The following is a 17,334-nucleotide window of genomic DNA, read 5'->3' on the forward strand; positions in this document are numbered from 1 at the left end:
GTAAAATAAGTATAAACTCAAGGTCTTTAAGATCTAACTGATGACTGATTCAGTCAAAAACTGACAACAAGTCTTATAATTAGAAACTGATTGTTAACTCATAGAAAACACCACCTAAAGACTTGATACATTATTTCAAACAAACTAAGACAATAATTCTTTTAAGAATAAATGTTGTCCAGAGAGCGAGCAGTCTGCATTGTTACATTGTTGCTCTGCCTTTTCTCTGTGGCCTGATGTCCCGTCAGTTACGTAACTGTTGATGTTGTTCACAGGAAGTTGGTCTCAGCTGCATGCATCCTATTGGCAGCTAAGATCAGCAGTGACCTCAAGAAACAGGAAGTCAAACATCTAATTGACGTATGTAATATAAACACACACACACACACACACACACACACACACACACACACACACACACACACACACACACACACACACACACACAGAGTGTCAGTGAAAAAATCTGCCTTGTCAGTCAGATCATGTTCCTCTTGCTCAGCCTCTGAGGCTTTTCTACCTGAGCAGGTGGAAAACGACCTGCTGAGTGTTGGAGCTGCAGGACTAGAGGCTGTTAATGTCCTTTATAGTCGTGTGTTGAGACCATGCAGGAGAGAATCCCTGAGGTCTGAGTCCTGCATTATAACTGTACTGTTTTTATGCTGCATGTTCACTTTTGTCATGGCTCAAAAATATTTATTTTAATTGCTTCGGTTCTGCGACCACCAAAACAAAAACCCTGCACGTCACTACCAAGCAGACGATTGTCGCACATTTCTTTCGTTTTTATGGAGTTATGGATCTTTTTAGTTTTACCTCATTTATCATATCTAATGAAACACTGATTACAAATACAGTGCTGTGAAAAACTGTTTGTCCTTTTCCTGATTTCTTTCATTTCTTTCCTTATTTATGCTCATTTGTTACACTTTATTTTTCAGATAATCAAAAAAAAAAAGGCAAAGATAACCTGAGTAACTAAACTGGTGATTACATTTCTTTACATACCTGGCCCTGTGTGAAAGAGTAATTCCCCCCTTGTTAAATTATTAAATGTGATCAACGACAGTTTTTATAAAGCTGAGTTCAGTTACACTAAACGCACTCGGACCTTATTACTGATGTACATGTTTAATCAGGAAATCACTAAAATAGAAATTATCTATAGAAATTAAGTAAAACAACAAGATCTCATAAAGCGACACATCGTACCACGATCGAAAGAAACAGCTGAGAAGTGGTCAGAAAAAATGACACTGTTGGTGATGTGGCTCACAGATGTACTCTGCACATTTAGAAGGTTTATTACAATAATGCTGATTTAGTAGATTTAACAGATGGAGGGTGAGTGCGTGGATTAATGGATGGATAGATATATTTAAATAAGAACCAACAATCATAGCTCCTGAAATTACGATAACATCGGCATCCACCTTCTTAGCATTTCCATTTCTTTAAAGTTAATGATGCAGAGCTCTAATGTAGCACAACAGTACATTCAGGTGAAGCGAGTCCTCCTAACTCACAGGTACTTTGTTCTCAGTCTGTTGGTAAGGAGGTAAAAAAAAGCTGGATGTGCCCCACAAATTGACAGGATATGATGCATGCTGGTGGAGAAGGGTTTAGAACTGTGATTTTAACAGTCATTGACATCTATCAATGAAAGGATTACGAAGCCATTTCTAAGGCATGTGGAGAGTATGAATACCCACAAATGGAGAAAACTGTGAGCAGTTCTCAGGAGTGGCCGGCCGACCAAAAATACTCCAAGCACACATGAACAACTCATCCAGGAGGTGACAAAAGACCTCAGAACAGCATCTAAAGAACTGCAGGCTTCACTTGCCTCAGTTAAGGTCAGAGTTCATGGCATGGCCATTGGTCAGAGGAAACCACTGTGACCAAAAATCACACTCTTTTGCCAAACAACATCTTGACGATTCCCACGACTTTGAGGGAAATGTTCTGTGGACAAAAGCTGAACTCTCTGAAAGACCCGAGTCCCGTTAAAAAGTAACAAAGCATTTCAGAAAGAGAGAACATCAAACCAGCAATCAAACATGGTGGTGGTGGTGTGGAAGCTCTGGGGCTGCTTTGCCGCTTCAGGACGTGGAAGACTCATGATAATAGATAGCCTGACAGATTTCATGGTTCTATCAGTTCAAGCCCTGAAGCTCAAGCACACTTATGCAGCAGGACAATGATCAGAAACACACCAGCAAACCCATCTCTGAGCGGCTAAAAATAAAAAAATGAAAGTTTTGAAGTTGCCTCATTTAAGTCCAGACTCAAATAGGATTGAGATGCTGTGACCTTAAACAGGCTGTTCCTGCTCAGAAACCTCCATGTGGCTGAATTAAAACAATTCTGTAAAGAACAGCGAGGTGAAAGACTCGTTGGCACTTATTGTAAACACTCAGTTGCAATTCCTGCTGCCAAGAACCCTCAATAGATTAAAATAATTATTTAAAAACTGCAGTTTTTATTTAATTGGGTTCTCTTTGGCTAATAAATTAAAAATACCTAAAAAAAAAAAAAGAAAACAGGGTAAATAGTCAAAGGAGCTTGCAAAGAAAAGCGTCTGGACTTCTTTAAGTTGCTTGAAGACGTTTCACCTCTCATCCAAGAAGCTTCTTCAGTTCTAAGGTCAAATGGTGGAGAGTCCCTTTTGACCTTTGAACTGAAGAAGCTTCTCGGATGAGAGGTGAAACGTCTTCAAGCAACTTAAAGAAGTCCAGACGCTTTTCTTTGCAAGCTCGTTTGACTTCAATGACCTGGATGACTGAGAACCTTCACAGACAAACAGGGTAAATACTGTTTCACAGAAGTTTAGTTAAAAAGAACGACCAGTATAAAAAAAGATACCATGTTTATTTTAATTTCAAGATTTCAAACTCCCACAGACGTGGAGTCAGACATGAAACGGTTTGTGTCATCAGAAAGTATTTGTTCTCTCTCACGTGCTGGTTTGTTCCTGCAGAAGCTGGAGGAGCGTTTCAGGATCAGCAGGAGGGAGCTCATATCATTCGAGTTCACCATCCTGGTCGCCCTGGAGATGGCGCTCTACCTCCCAGAGAGCAAAGTCATGCCACATTTCAGACGGTTGGTGCAGCAGCAGCAGGTATAGCAGTGCCTGGCTCAGCGGCACTGCAGCACACTTCTCCGCCTCTGCAGAGAACCTCAGCACCTTCGAGCTGCAGCACTGTGACGGATCAGTTCTCATGATGCCTGGCTCAAAGGCTCAGACGCCACCCAGAAATCATCCTCCTCCTCCCTGCGCACTACAGACTTCAGCCACACTGTCGTGGCAGCAAACGGCTCAAAGACGTCACTGCAGAGAAAAAGTTTCCTTCCTTTCCTCCGTGAAAAACCAAAGTGATCACACACTGTGACTGACGGTTCAATCACTGGAGGTCGAATCAAAATCAGGAAAATTCAGGTTTTCTTCCTCCAGCATTATTTTTATGGTGTAGGCCAACATAACTGTGGGTTTTAAAAATGTGCAAAATGTACATGTGAAAAGAAAAACAGACTGTGCACCTTGAAAAACAAAAACCAAAAGACGAAAAACAAAAGACAGAGGGAGAAATTTGCTTTGAACAAAACCAGAACTGTCTGACTCTGAAAAAACCTTTCTTTTTAGGTTCTTTATTTTAGCTTTATTAGAAATATTATGAGTAACACTGACACACATGCATCAGATAATCATATTTTTTACGGCTGAAAATAGTGCTGAGTGTTTTCAGCGACTGATACAAACCGTTACGAGGACGCTGCCAGTGACTGAAAAGGCTGCGAGTTCTGTTTTTAAGAAGAGCAGCAGAGTAGTTTCTGCTTTATCCTTTATCCTCATGACTTCATGCAATTCATTTATTTCATGAAGTCAAAATCTTTCTTCAAGCCTGAACATCTGGCTGCTTTTGCTTCAGCCTGTATTTGTTTTGTAAGGTTTATCCTGCCCTGTTATCAGGATATTTGCTCTCAGTCTCTCCGTTTCTGTGTCGCCAGCTTTACACGCAGCGATCTCTATTTTGACTTCATGCCGTTCAGAGAGTGCAGACGTCCTTTTAAACGAAGCTTCGATGGGGGTTAGTGTTGGTACACAGAGCCTCTATAACATACGAGACAAACACTGCTGTGATGCTCACTCGTCTCCAGCTGGTTTGCTTCTGTTTGTTATGGACTGCAGTTAAAGGCTGTCTCACTCTGACGATTGCAGTTTTTGCATTCGCTCCAGTTTTTGGAATAAAACGTGTCAGAAAGGAAAACCGTTTCTCTTTTGCGCGCTCTGCATGTTCATGGGCTGCATTATCTGAAACCAGCAGCAACACAACTGAAAACCACAGATGACACTGACCTGGTTAATAATAGGAAGAAACATGACGCGCTGAGTGTAAGGCTGCAGTTTACAGAAAGGACATCAGAATGTGTCTGTCACACTAAACATGGAGCATTAACAGATACATTAAAAGTTAAAAGTTGCAGTTCTGCAATGATCATTTACACTTTTAGCACAGATATTTCTGGAAACTGAAACTTGAGCGTCTATTTAAAGTGAAGCGCAAACACATTCATGATGTTAACAGCAGGAACTCGCTGTGGCTACAGACTTCCTTTTTCTGCACTATTAACACTGCAGTTCCTGAGTTTCTGCTTAAGAAACACACATCGCTCGGTCGTTTTCTTTTCATTGTATCGTAAAGGGACAGATATTTAACCAAACTGAGGCCTCCAACAGGACGTTTGTTGAAGTCTGGTGTCAGGACACCAGTGGAAGATTTCTAGGAGACTCATTCATGTGGACTTCATGTCCCTTTTCCAGCCTTTGTTGAAAGGAGGCTTCAGAAACACTTCCTGTTGAGCCTCAGTTGTTTTTGCACTTTGCCTTTTAGCATCACAGTCCTCAGACTTTATTTTATCACCAAGTAACAACGGTATATAATATTTTTCTACATTTAAAGTAACTTATTGTAATGATGTGTATTTAAAAACTGCCTGATAATAATTTATTACTAATAATCCTGTGGATGAAGAATCGTGTCTCCTTTGAACCTGCAGGTGTTTTATCCTCTCACCAGATAATGTTGGAAACATGATTGTTCATCCTGAGATTTCCACGTTCTTCCACTTATCTTGTTTTTCTTCGTGTGTTTATGGACTTGAGTTTTATAGATGTCAGAGCAGGAGAGCCGAATGAGTTTGGATCAGGGTTCTGCTATAAGACCCCAAAGAGTCCCAGTAAACTTCTCAGACTTTGGATACGATCCGTTTGGTTATTGGAAAAGTCTAAAACTTTATCTGCTCCTACCCGTAGCTCTTGTTGTCCTGAATTAGCAAAAGTTTGTCCTTCTAACTCGCAGTTCATGTGCTTTTAAGACTGCGTTCACCCGTAAATGTTATTTTCTAATAAGATTGATCTGATCCCAGAGGCTTCATGTTAATATCATGTGTAAGTGAGGTGTGTGACTGCAGCCGTGCATGTCGTGTGTGTGTTTAGTACACATGTGAAGAGCGCAGCCAGTGTGCTGCGTTATTGTAACAAAGAAGAAGCAGTGAATGCTGCTTGTTAATTCAATTTGAAATCTTTGAGGTTTTCAATCCATCATATTTTAATTAATTTACAAACAGGATGTAAACAACACTGGAGTAGCATCAAGTGAGGGTTAAATGTGTTTATTTTTATATGAAGAATTATTTCACACATGAGCCTGGAGTCAACTTAGACTAACATGGAACCAATGTGACGTTCACTGTGACAAACTACCCAAATAAAATCAGTCTGCTCATTGAGTTTAACCAGCAAAAGCATTAAGATGTATAATTTGCTGACATCGGACTGCTCCAGTAAAGACGTGTGTTACATGATGTTTTACAGACAGTGAGGAAGAATCCACACTCAGTGATTTGCACTGAGATGCTTTAATTCTTCATACCTGACAGGATGCGGAACACGGCAGTAAACAGCAGCACTGATAAAGTCAGAAAAATGTTCAGAACAAAAGTTAAGAATCTGCTTGAGAGTAGAAACGGCGCGCGAGCTTCCAAAATCATCTTCTCTACATTAGAGATTTGTGATATTGACTCTATGCAGCTTTTATTCTGTCATCCTTCTTCTCTTCCTCCGTGCGTTTACCTCTAATGTGCCACAATAAAATTTTTTACCTGTCACTGTTATTTAAATGTCACATTAACATTTTGTATTTAGTTTGTTGAGTGCTCACTATCATTTTATTATTCTTCGAGCACTGCGGTGCTGTAAAGGGAAATATTTACCAAGTGTTTGTTTTTTGTTTATATTTACCTTTTTTACCTTCTAAGTTCTCTGTTAACTTAAAAAAAAAATTGTAATTTTTGTTGACAACACGGACGAAGCACGCAGCAGTTCAGCAGCGTTGCAGTCGGGGCATCACATAAGTTAAAGCCACAGAAATATTTTTATGTTGCTACGTTTGCATAAATACATTTAATGATCCAACACAGTTGAAATAAAGAGGTGAGACTAGTTAAGACGTGTTGCATTGAATTGATTTGCAACTAAGGTAAATATTCTTTGTATGAGGAAGCTGAGCTCAAATACTTCCATTGCACAAGTGAAGGAAATGTGTGTATTGTAATATTTATAAGATATTTTGTAAAGGATAAAGACCATACACTGTTAAAATGCCAATGTTTATGTTTATTTTCATTAAAATATGTAAATTACTGCATTGCTTCATTTTTGTTGTTGTTTGGGTATAAAGTTGATGTTAATTTGTTACAGTTAATTATTTAAAGAACAAGTCTGTAAAGGAAAAACAGTCAAACACTCTGATACATGTGCTACAATAACTTTATACATTGTGATTCCACGGCAGCTAAATATTTCAATATATATCTCCAACTACCACATGGACGCTCCTGTCAGGCATCACAGTGGCTAACATGAGCGGGGCACAGAAATGACTTGGCAAGTATACCGGAGGAGTGAAACACCAGCTACTGGTGGACGAAACCGTCGCCCAAGACTGCAAGACCAGACTCACCAACCTGTGCACTGCCTGGATTAACTACAAGAAGGCCTATGACTGGATGCCCCACACCTGGATCCTGGAATACCTAGAATTGTACAAGATCATCAGGAACTCAATGGGGATGTGGCGTACAACACTGGAGGCCTACTTCAAGCCAATAGCATGTCACCATCAAGTGTGGGATCTACCAAGGAGATGCTCTGTCCCCACTGCTGTTCTGCATAGGCCTGAACCCTCTCAGTGAGATCATTGACAAGACTGGCTACGGATACCGACTACAGAATGGAGCAATTGTCAGCCCATCCTCAACATGGATAACATCAAGCTGTATGAGTGAATGAGACATTGATTCACTGATGCACTACCAGAGGGCAACACTGCAAACATCGAGGACAGCTACAAGTATTTGGGAATCCCACAACCAAATGGAAACAATGGAGAGGCCGCTAGGAAAGCTGCAACCACCAAGAACCTGCAGAGGGTCGGGCAAGTCCTGAGGAGTCAGCTGAACGGTAAGAACAAGATCCGGGCTATCAACACCTACGCCTTGCCCGTGATCAGGTAGCCTGCTGGGACAATAAGCTGGCCAAAGGAGCCAACTGACCACATGCTCAGTGAACACCTCAGGCAGCAGAAACCCAAGGAAGAGGAGGGACCATCTTGGCAGGATAGGGCCCTGCACGGTATGTACCACCAGCAGATGGAGGAAGTGGCTGACATGCAACCAGTGGCTGGACAAAGCTGGACTGAAAGATAGCACAGAGGCACTAGAGCAGCACAGGAACAAGCTCTCAACACAAGATCCATAGAGGCTGGGGTCTATCACACCAGGCGAGACCCCAGGTGCAGGCTGTGTAAAGATGCCCCTGAGACAATCCAGCACATAACAACAGGGTGTAAGATGCTAGCAGGAAGGGAATACATGGAATGCCATTACATTAAGTGGCCGGAATAGTATACAGGAACATCTGTATGGCCTGAAAGTCCTGAGGTCAAAATGGAAGATGCCCCCCTAGGGTGGTGAAGAGTGACCGAGCTAAGATCCTGTGGGATTTCTAGATACAGACAGACAAATGGGTTTGGCTAACCAACCGGACAGAAAAGTGGTGGACAAGCAGAGAAAGACGGACATAGTGATAGATGTAGCAATATGACAGCAACATCAGGAAGAAGGAACACGAGAAGCTGGAGAAATACCAAGGGCTCAGAGAAGAGCTAGAGAATATGTGGAGGGTGAAGGTAACGGTGGTCCCAGTGGTAATCGGAGCGCTCGGTGCGGTGACTCCCAAGATAGGAGTGGCTCCACCAGACCCCAGGAACAACATCCGAGATCTCTGTCCAGAAGAGCGCAGTCCTGGAACAGCAAAGATGGATCTGCGTAGGACCCTCAAGCTCTGAGGCCTCTGGGAGAGGACCGCCCGCCTTATATCCAGTTGTTTTTTTCAACTTTGTGTGATTTTTAAACTTCGGAATGGAAATGAGGGAGCAATATAAAACTATCCTGTCATGCATCAAAAATTAGCTTTAATAACCCGTTTTTTGTCCTCTGTACAGAAGGCTGAAAATCTATTTCTGCTATAAATTTGAGTCTGCTATGACTGACTTGTGAAGAGTGAAACAATCGGTCATAATAACACCACATGAAGTAGATTATTTATCTGCATCCTGTGGCTTTTCTCAGCTAAACGTCATCCGAAAGAGGTGAAACTTCCGGGCTGACCTAATCACTCTGCAACATTCATCCTCACACAGCGGTCTGTACAATAACTTTCTGCAGTCTCAACTGCTAAATGCAATGATGGAATACTCTAGAGACGAGTACAGGAGGCTGGAAGTCTTCAAAATGCACCGTTCTCTTTTTATTGGATCTGTGCTGTAGCATAATGCTAACATATGCTATTATAAGTGTGGTATTGCAACATTCTTTAGTTCAATGTTGAGCTAAAATAAAAGTCACTTTATCCTGAGGCTGACATGTTTAACTTAAAAATACGTCAAAAGCAGAAAATTAAATAAACTTTTGTGTTGAGCTGTTGCCCACTAAGAGAGTTAAGACTTCATCCATAGCTTAAGTCCTGATGTAGTTCATACTGATGTAACAGTAGAGTACAGAGGAGGTGAAGCATCTTTGGTGTGGTTGGTGGTGCTGAGGTCCTCTGAAGACGAGGAGTAGACAACATCAGCTGAGTTACCACAGGGGGCGCCGTTTGTGTCAGGACTGTGGGAAAAATCCACCTCAGAGTAACAGAGACTATGCGAGTTGTCTTCAACCTGAAATAAAAAGGTGAGATTAAACTTAAGGCTTCTAAAAATATGTTGCAAACACAAACTGCAAAAAAACCCATAACAATTTTGTGAATGAAATCTGAATCATCATGTAAAAAAATACAGTTTGAACAAAACAGGTTTTACAGATCACCCACCAATCGGAAGGTTGTTGCTTTGATGCCTGTCTGCCAGACTGTGTGCCAAATAGCCTTGAGCAACATACTAACCCCAAGTTGCTCTCTGATGCATTCACCAGAGTGCAAATGTGTGTGAATGTTAGATAGAAAGCACTTGTGTAGAAGAAGCACAGAAAAAGAGTGCTTGTGCTTTGAGAGGGTAAATGAGGGACGTTATGTAAAGCACTGTGAGTAGAAAAGCACTGTGAGTAGAAAAGCACTGTGAGTAGAAAAGCACTGTGAGTAGAAAAGCACTGTGAGTAGAAAAGCACTTTGAGTAGAAAAGCACTTTGAGTAGAAAAGCACTTTGAGTAGAAAAGCACTTTGAGTAGAAAAGCACTTTGAGTAGAAAAGCACTTTGAGTAGAAAAGCACTTTGAGTAGAAAAGCACTTTGAGTAGAAAAGCACTGTGTATGAACCAGTCCATTTACTGTGTTAACTTGCTGTTCCTAATAATGTGGAACAAGAGCAGCTGTATCACTATCCAGCACTTCTGAGCATTATTATTGGCTGACAGGTAGAAATGAAACATGATTATACACAGACCTGGATGAATATTAAATTTTGATCAACTTTCCACCATAAATGTGATTTTTTTTTTGACTTTCATATTTATGAAAGAAATCAAAATTAAATTAATGAAAGGATCCTTAAGAGTCTTTTTCTCCCTTTAAAATATTTTCTCTGCTCTAAACAAAAGAAGAACTTTTATTTCTTTGTTCTGTCAGTGGAACATTTAAAAACTTTCTCGACTTTGATCTTTGTGTCTGAGAACAGATGAATTACTTCACTACACAAACAGTTGCCTGGTTTATGGCCTCAGCTTAGAATCACAACACAGTTTTACTCACGTTGTTCTGAGCAGAGGTGACGAGGCTGTAGATGCCTCCGCTTTCATCTCCACCTGAACGGGGACCTTTGGCGTAATCATAAACTGAAGACACTTTTACAGGAGGTGACCTGCTTGCTATGTCACCCTCTCTGATCTCTTCATACAGCCCGTCGGCCTGCAGCAGGAGAACAAACCAGCTGACAGATACAAAGCAAACAATAATGAAGCTGATGTGCGTCACAGGTCCTAAAACTCACCTCTGTGTCCGTTTCCACAGGAGGTCCTGAAAAACATGCAGGTCAGAAAATAAACGTCTGTCTTTAAGACACATTACAGGAAGAAGAACCTGAGGAACTAAACTCAGGAACGATATGAAGAACTACATATGACCTACAGTTAGATAAGACACATGACTGATAAAGAATCAAAACCATATCAATCAAATCTGCTACAATCAGTTTCTGTTGTGAGTCATAAATGAACATCCGGTGCTCATTTTATAAACAGACTGAACTTCAAAGGTGAAAACATCGTGACAGAAACATCACACTTGACTTAATTCATGCAAACTGAGACATTCTGAGCTGAGACAGATCAGCCATGGTGCCATGTTTCCCTGTTTGTTTTATGGTTATTTGATAAAACTGTAATTTTGAAGGATTATTTTTGAACATATCCAAGTAAGACTCTGTTGGTGATCGTCACCATCAGATCAGTAACACCTTTCAGTCCAACGGTCTGTTTTCACAGCAGCTCTGTCAGTCTGAGATTATCTGGTGTTAACATGACGTAGACACACACTCATCGTGGTGACTGGATCAGAGTTACGCTGATTTTATACAACAAAAGGTGGAAAACTGGGGAAGAGAAAAACTCTTTTCTACTTGGTTATTGTGTTTAAATGGTGATAAAAAATATATACTTTGTCATCTTAAACACCTTTTAAAGGCAGATTATTTACCAATACACTGAATAAGGCAGCAGATTATAGCGTACATGCTACGCTTTGACATTTCTATTGTTTGACAGAATATTAAATCTGTGCCTCACCTCTGGGTTTAGTGGTCTTCCTCTTCATGTAGAAAATCAGCAGAGCTCCTGATAAGACGACGATCATAACGAGCAGAATCAGACCCACATAAATCAGCACATCTGCAGGAGTTTAACAGAGAAGATTTCTTTTACTCACAGTGTAAACATGTGGCCTCCAGGTCTGTTCATTTAGCAGTAAAGTTGTGCACATACAGAGTAACAAGTTGTGTTGCAGAAGGTAGAAATGTGCTAATCACAGTCTATATCTGTCATCACAGATCTCATGCAGTGCTGCTCTGAGGAAGTCAGCCTTGTTCTCTCTCAGCTGCTGACCTGCTGTGGTGGAAACTTATTACTCATTTATTTCTAAAGTCTTTCCTGTTTTACGTCACTGAAAGATCAGAGTGATTCTTCCACAGCTCGTAATGTGTCATTCTTGTGTAGTTCACTCATTAATGGATCTTCATCACATGTAAATCTGCATACATATAAAAATCTATACCGTACCTGAACTTCCAGAGGAGGCTGATGAAGGTGTGGAGCTTCCTGAAGTTGAGCTTAAACTCTGTGTTGTTGGTGGTGTGGAGGCTGATGAGAGAAACACTGAAGCTGAAAAAGCTCTCAGAGTCCCGTTTGGTGTTGAAGTGGTTGAAGCTGTGAACAATGAAACCATCAGAGTCATAATAAGACCACTTGAAGCAGTTTATATATCTGCATGTGACTGACGTGGTTATGGGCTGTTTGACAGCAGAACTGATGAAACTTGATGTTTCAGATAAATATAACATCTGTAGGTGATTTGAAGGAAAAGTAGCTGCTTTTGAGACGTGAAGCTTCTGTCACACCTTCAAAGACAAACACGACTGTTAGCAGAAACTCACCTTCTGTGACAATCAGCTCAAAATCATCGTTTCCATCTGTCCACAAGTATCTGCCCAAAGAGCACCTGTACCGTCCTGAGTCAGACTGTTTCAGCTGTGTGATGCTCACATACAGAGTAGGATATGAGGTAAAATATGTTTTCACATATTTAATGCTGTATCTGCCGTTCTGAGCTGCATCATCAGATGTTTCAACAAGAATGTTTCCATCTTCACATTTTTCCTTACAGAAGAGTTTCCTGCTTCCAGAGAAAGTAAAGCTGCACCCAACTGTGATGTTTCCTCCTTCCTTTTCTGTACGAAGGAGAGTTTGTGCTTTGACCAAACCATTGTTTCCATCCTGAAGTGCTGCTGAAAGGATGAACAAGCATTAGTTACAATATTACTATAGATTAAATCTTTTTTAATTATAATTATTAATTTTAACTGATGACAGAAGTTCAGTTAACTTCATTTTTCAGTTTTTATTTGCAAACAGCAAACTTCCTGTTTTATACACAAACACAAATCTGATGTGGAAGATTCAGAGTTTAAGGTTGTGAAAAAGATAAATAAAAGTCAAAATTCATTTTTGTATCTTTGATGACATCATCATCATCATCATCGTCAGCAGCTATTTCTATATTTGTATGTGAAAGGAACATTTTAGTCGTGCTGCTAAACATCCAGTTCTCACGTTGTCACCGCTCACTGTGCTGTTGCTCTTCAGCTCATTAAGAGAAGAAATGAAACACAGAGTGTTTGTTTCATCAGCTCTACTATTATAAGTTTGTCTCTCATAGAAGAGTAGACGAAAAGTATTTGATTATAGATTCAGTGTCCAATAAAAGTAGAAGTTTTCTGGGGATCAAACTGGTTTGAAACTAAAAATAATTTGCAAATTACAAAGAAGTTTGTGGAAACATTTAAATTCCACACAGATTTATATATTTCAAACTGGATATATTTCACAGATTTTCTTATGCTTTCAATAACCTGCATGTTTAACCACAACAACCACTAACTATGAGTGAGAACAAGGAAATGAAGAAGGAAGTTTAAAATTAAAAAGTAAAATGGAGACAAATAAAAGTTAGAACAGAGAAAGTGACAGAAATAAGGAGAGAATTTACTCACTGAGGAAGATGAAGCAGAGCAAAGTGTGTTTCATCTCAGAGCTCTGATGGTTTAATGCTGCTTCTCTTCTTCTTTACTTCAAACCAGGAACTTCTTACTTCTCTTAATGAGGAGGTCACGCCTACACACACACACACACTCCTTCTCTCTCACCACTCGAGGGTGAGTGATGCAATCCTAAATCCCGGCAGTCAGGGGCTGTGTCCCATTTCAGGGTCTGCACGCTTGAAGTACGCGCACTACGCGTACTACGTACGGTGCGTACTATAAGTACGAGAAGTGCGGAAGTGAGAGGCTTGTGAAATGGGACGGTATATGCTTCGTCGCGCTGTTCAGGTTGCCTAGCAACCATGATACTAACCGCGAGACACGTTACATACAGCTTTGTTTGACAGAAATGAAGGAGAAAATTGTTTTGTTGGTCAATCATTTTTGTCATGACATCACTTTGATTAGTTGAGTATCTGAGGCTGAGACCACAGGACTGTAAAACATGATTCAAGGGCTTCATTTCTGTACTGAACAGTCATTTAAGATTAGCTAGTAAATAATAATTAGTTAATGTTGTTCATGAGACTAAAGTCATCTCACTGTGGTAATGTAAATATAATATGGCCAATATTATAGTATTGTCAGATTATTATGATATATACAAGCTGAAAGTCAGTGATATATATATATATATATATATATATATATATATATATATATATATATATATAATCACTGACTTTCAGCTTGTTGTGTTTGTGGATATATGACTGACTTTAATTATCCATAAAATCATCAGATTCTCTGTAAGATTAAGGTCGACTATATGTATATTTACAAGTAGAGGCTTTAAAACCAAGTTAATGCTGAAAGTACATACATCACTAGTGTCACATAACTTTGCTGACATGTGGCCAACAGCAATGTTTTAATGTTCTTCATTATTAAACATTCGCACATGAATAAGTGACGTCATATTCAGTACTTACTTTTGACAGTTCACTTTTCGGCCGCTCCCTTCTGCCGTATTTTGCGCAAAATTATCCACACCCACCGCCGCGCTATGAATTGTGGGATATATGGGACCACGAAGCGTGCACCGGACCACGCTTGATATTTGGGGAAATCGACGGCGCATTTGGAGTGTGCATTTGAAGTACACTTCGAATTGGGACAGCCGTCGTCGCGTGGCGGTGACGTAACCGCACTTAAAATGCGTACTTCAAGCGTGCAGACCCTGAAATGGGACACAGCGTGAGTAGGGTTGCCAACCGTCCCTTAAAAAACGGAATCGTCCCGTATTTAGAAACAAAAGTACACGTCCCGTATTGAGCTGAAAAGGGACGCACTTTGTCCCGTAATACAGTGAGAATCAAAAGTAGTCTATACGTTTTAATGTAATTAACGCTTTGTTTGAAAACATAATTCCCAGCCCGCTCCTGCTTTGTGACCAATGAGCTGACAGCACACTTATGACAATTCGAGTATGACAATTCAGATTACCGCTCATCTCATTGGTTGAGGAAAGGTCGCTTGCGGAGAAAATACCGGAAGACAACAGATGACCACAACAAAAAGCATGGCCAACGGGGAAACAAACGCCGACACTGCGATGCAAGTCTCAGACGACAGTACACCTGAAGCTGGGCAAACACTGTGCGATTGGCTCGCAGGGGTTATAAGTTTGTAGGTCACGATGCAGGGTCTCACACTATACCGCCCGATGCTCTGATTCGACCTGAGTCACACTGTGCCTCCATACAATGAAGGTTATAACAGAAAATCTGTCGCTCGCTCGCTCTCCCTTTCTGTCTTTCACTCACACAGACACACACCTAGGGATGGGTATTGATAAGATTCTCACGATTCCGATTCCATTTTCGATTCTGTTTAACGATTCGATTCTTTATCGATTCTCTTATCGATTCTTTTTTAAAAAGGAGAACACTAAGGTCTAATAGCTTAGAACTTTGTTTTATATCTTCTCTTTGAACAAGATAGAAATTTAGGAGTAACATGGCCTTACAAACACAACAGTGAGATCTTAAGAGATCCAGCCTACAGCTCTTCAATGGGGTGTCACAGGGTCCCCAGGAAAAAAAATTGTAAATGTAAAATAATAAAATAAATATTCTTCTGTAGCAATAACAAAGTATAACATCAATTATTCTGTAGCAATTACACAAGAATATCCAGTAATGTCCCTGCCTACAATTAAACACGTTCACTTACCGAAAATCATCTGCTGTGGCAAATGGGTTCAAGCCTTTGACCACAAACTTGTCACTGCTCGGTGACATTCGTCTATCCTGGCCTGAAAGGAGACGCTAACGGTAGACTGCAGTGAGAACTGCCAGCATCTGAGCCAGACTCTGTCTGTCTCATCATGGTCACCTAAATGCACAGTAATGGCAGGTTTTGTAATAAGGCAGATCGCGCTAACATAATATGCACTGTTAGTTGATTATTTACCTGCCGTATTAACGGGAGAGGACGTGCAAACGTTACCGCTGCTGCTGGGTTGAGATTCACGAGTCCGGAGCGGAATTAAAAGCACGACATTCATTTAAGGTCATCGCGTGTTTTGTGAGCAAATGCTTTTGTATATTTGTAGTGTTTCCTCTCTTAAACTAAATCTCTACTTTGCAAGTATTGCAAGTTACCCTGTTGTCTTCCGTTCTCGTAAAGTGTAACCAAACTTTTGAGCGTTTGAGCCGCTTAGGCGCCGTGTTTCCTGCCAGGTAAATGATGCTCCGCAACATGGTGACGTCATTCGGGGCGACTGGAATCGATAAGGGAATCGTTTGCAAAAATGGCAAACAATTCCAAGGAATTGAAACACTGGGAACCGGTTCTCAACAAGAACCGGTTTTCGATACCCATCCCTACACACACCACCATCAACTTTGCTAAATTGCTAATGAAAAACACTGATCATGCAGCTGTGATTGAGCAGCAATGTAAATCCAACTATTTTCACGGTTGTTGCGGTCGTGATAATTTGGTGATGCCACATCGAAAAGGCTCGGATGAGCTTTCCAAAGTTCTACAAGTTGTGCCTCCATCGCTTGTGTCCAGATCACACGCTGCACAGCCGTGCTGCTCCGTCTTTTTCACCGACGTTTACGTGTTTGCGCGTGAGCAGTGTGAACGGCTGCGGTGACACCCTCACGAGCATTGATGATCGGGAGCTGGTCGTGAGGTGTTAATCGCTTCTCATCACCCCACGTATACTACACGATGCACGATGAAGGCCAAAATCGGGCCGATCACCAAATTGGTCGCACGACTCAAAAATCGGCTCAAAATGGGCCAAAAATCGCACAGTGTGAGCCAGGCATTAGACCAGCAATGTTTGTTCCTCTCAGAGAAAGAAAAAAGGCTGCAAAAGAACAGGGAAGAATGGGAAAAGAAAAACACCTTTACATGAAGCACATGAAGAACATGAGCGGCGTGAAAGCTCGGGGAACCCTTAACCAATTTTTGTCCACCAGGCCACGGCAGAAGCAGATATGCTATGTAAACACTGGTTTGTTTGTTTTTAAACCCTCTGGTTAAGGTTAAAATGGGCATGTGCAGTGAATATCAGCGCTATGTGGCCAGAAGTGTGATAATATAATTTATTTTGTGTGATAAACAACTGCAATGATAGATGATTACAACAAATAGATGAGTAATACATAAAAGTAATACATAGATGAATAATGATGATGAGTTATGATGCGTAATCATGGGAACAAGTGGGTTTATAAACGGGAGCAAAAGCTGAAATAATGCCTCTACTGAAGCCAATTGCACTAAATGCACTAAATGTGCACTGTTACAAGAATATTTTTCTTTCTATTGTTTTCTATTAATTTATATAATTTTAAGTTAAGCAGGACAGAGTTCTTTTAAAGAAAGATTTACTTTTATTCTCAAAAGTTAAGCATGACAGGCTTCTGTTTAAGAAAGAGACCTGTTTTATTGTGTTAATGTTGTCATTTTGAGCTAAAAATAAATGGCTAAATGATTTTTGTTTCCCATGT

The 17,334-nt window shown here is 40.6% G+C and overlaps 2 protein-coding genes across 5 annotated transcripts in view; one reads left to right on the forward strand and one right to left on the reverse strand.

Annotated features, from left to right (window-relative positions):
* The window catches only part of cables2b (Cdk5 and Abl enzyme substrate 2b), a 132,370-nt gene that overhangs the window by 48,171 nt on the left and 66,865 nt on the right, over positions 1–17,334 (forward strand). Inside the window, exons 9-10 of one of the 3 annotated variants that reach the window (XM_085145970.1) lie at positions 276–360; positions 2,981–3,530. In XM_085145970.1, coding sequence (XP_085002096.1) covers positions 276–360; positions 2,981–3,127 — 232 coding nt within the window. In that variant the 3' untranslated portion in view covers positions 3,128–3,530. Of the gene's footprint in view, positions 1–275; positions 2,521–2,980; positions 3,531–17,334 lie in introns of those variants that run through there. The other 2 variants (XM_085145968.1, XM_085145969.1) reach the window with 2 other exon arrangements.
* LOC146494149 (uncharacterized) lies at positions 6,716–13,963 on the reverse strand. 2 transcript variants are annotated; one of them, XM_085145981.1, is made up of 7 exons: positions 13,316–13,963; positions 12,200–12,547; positions 11,826–11,972; positions 11,337–11,438; positions 10,544–10,569; positions 10,306–10,461; positions 6,716–9,281 (listed from the first exon to the last, which is right to left on the reverse strand). In XM_085145981.1, exons 1-7 carry the CDS (start codon positions 13,347–13,349, stop codon positions 9,096–9,098), a joined length of 999 nt encoding a protein of 332 aa, XP_085002107.1. In that variant the 5' UTR covers positions 13,350–13,963; the 3' UTR covers positions 6,716–9,095. The 2 variants fall into 2 exon arrangements, with proteins under 2 accessions (XP_085002107.1, XP_085002106.1); XM_085145980.1 differs by having other exon boundaries at positions 12,200–12,550.

This window comes from Neolamprologus multifasciatus, chromosome 20 (genome assembly GCF_963576455.1).
Source record: "Neolamprologus multifasciatus chromosome 20, fNeoMul1.2, whole genome shotgun sequence".
Lineage (NCBI taxonomy): Eukaryota > Metazoa > Chordata > Actinopteri > Cichliformes > Cichlidae > Neolamprologus > Neolamprologus multifasciatus.

Excerpts from the sequence above, each read along its gene's own strand:
- LOC146494149 (XM_085145980.1), bottom strand. The coding sequence starts at position 13,349 with ATGAAACACACTTTGCTCTGCTTCATCTTCCTCA. Across the intron at positions 12,551-13,315 it reads GCTCTGCTTCATCTTCCTCA|CAGCACTTCAGGATGGAAAC; the intron begins GTGAGTAAATTC and ends TCATCCTTTCAG. Across the intron at positions 9,282-10,305 it reads TCACCTCTGCTCAGAACAAC|GTTGAAGACAACTCGCATAG; the intron begins GTGAGTAAAACT and ends TTTTTATTTCAG.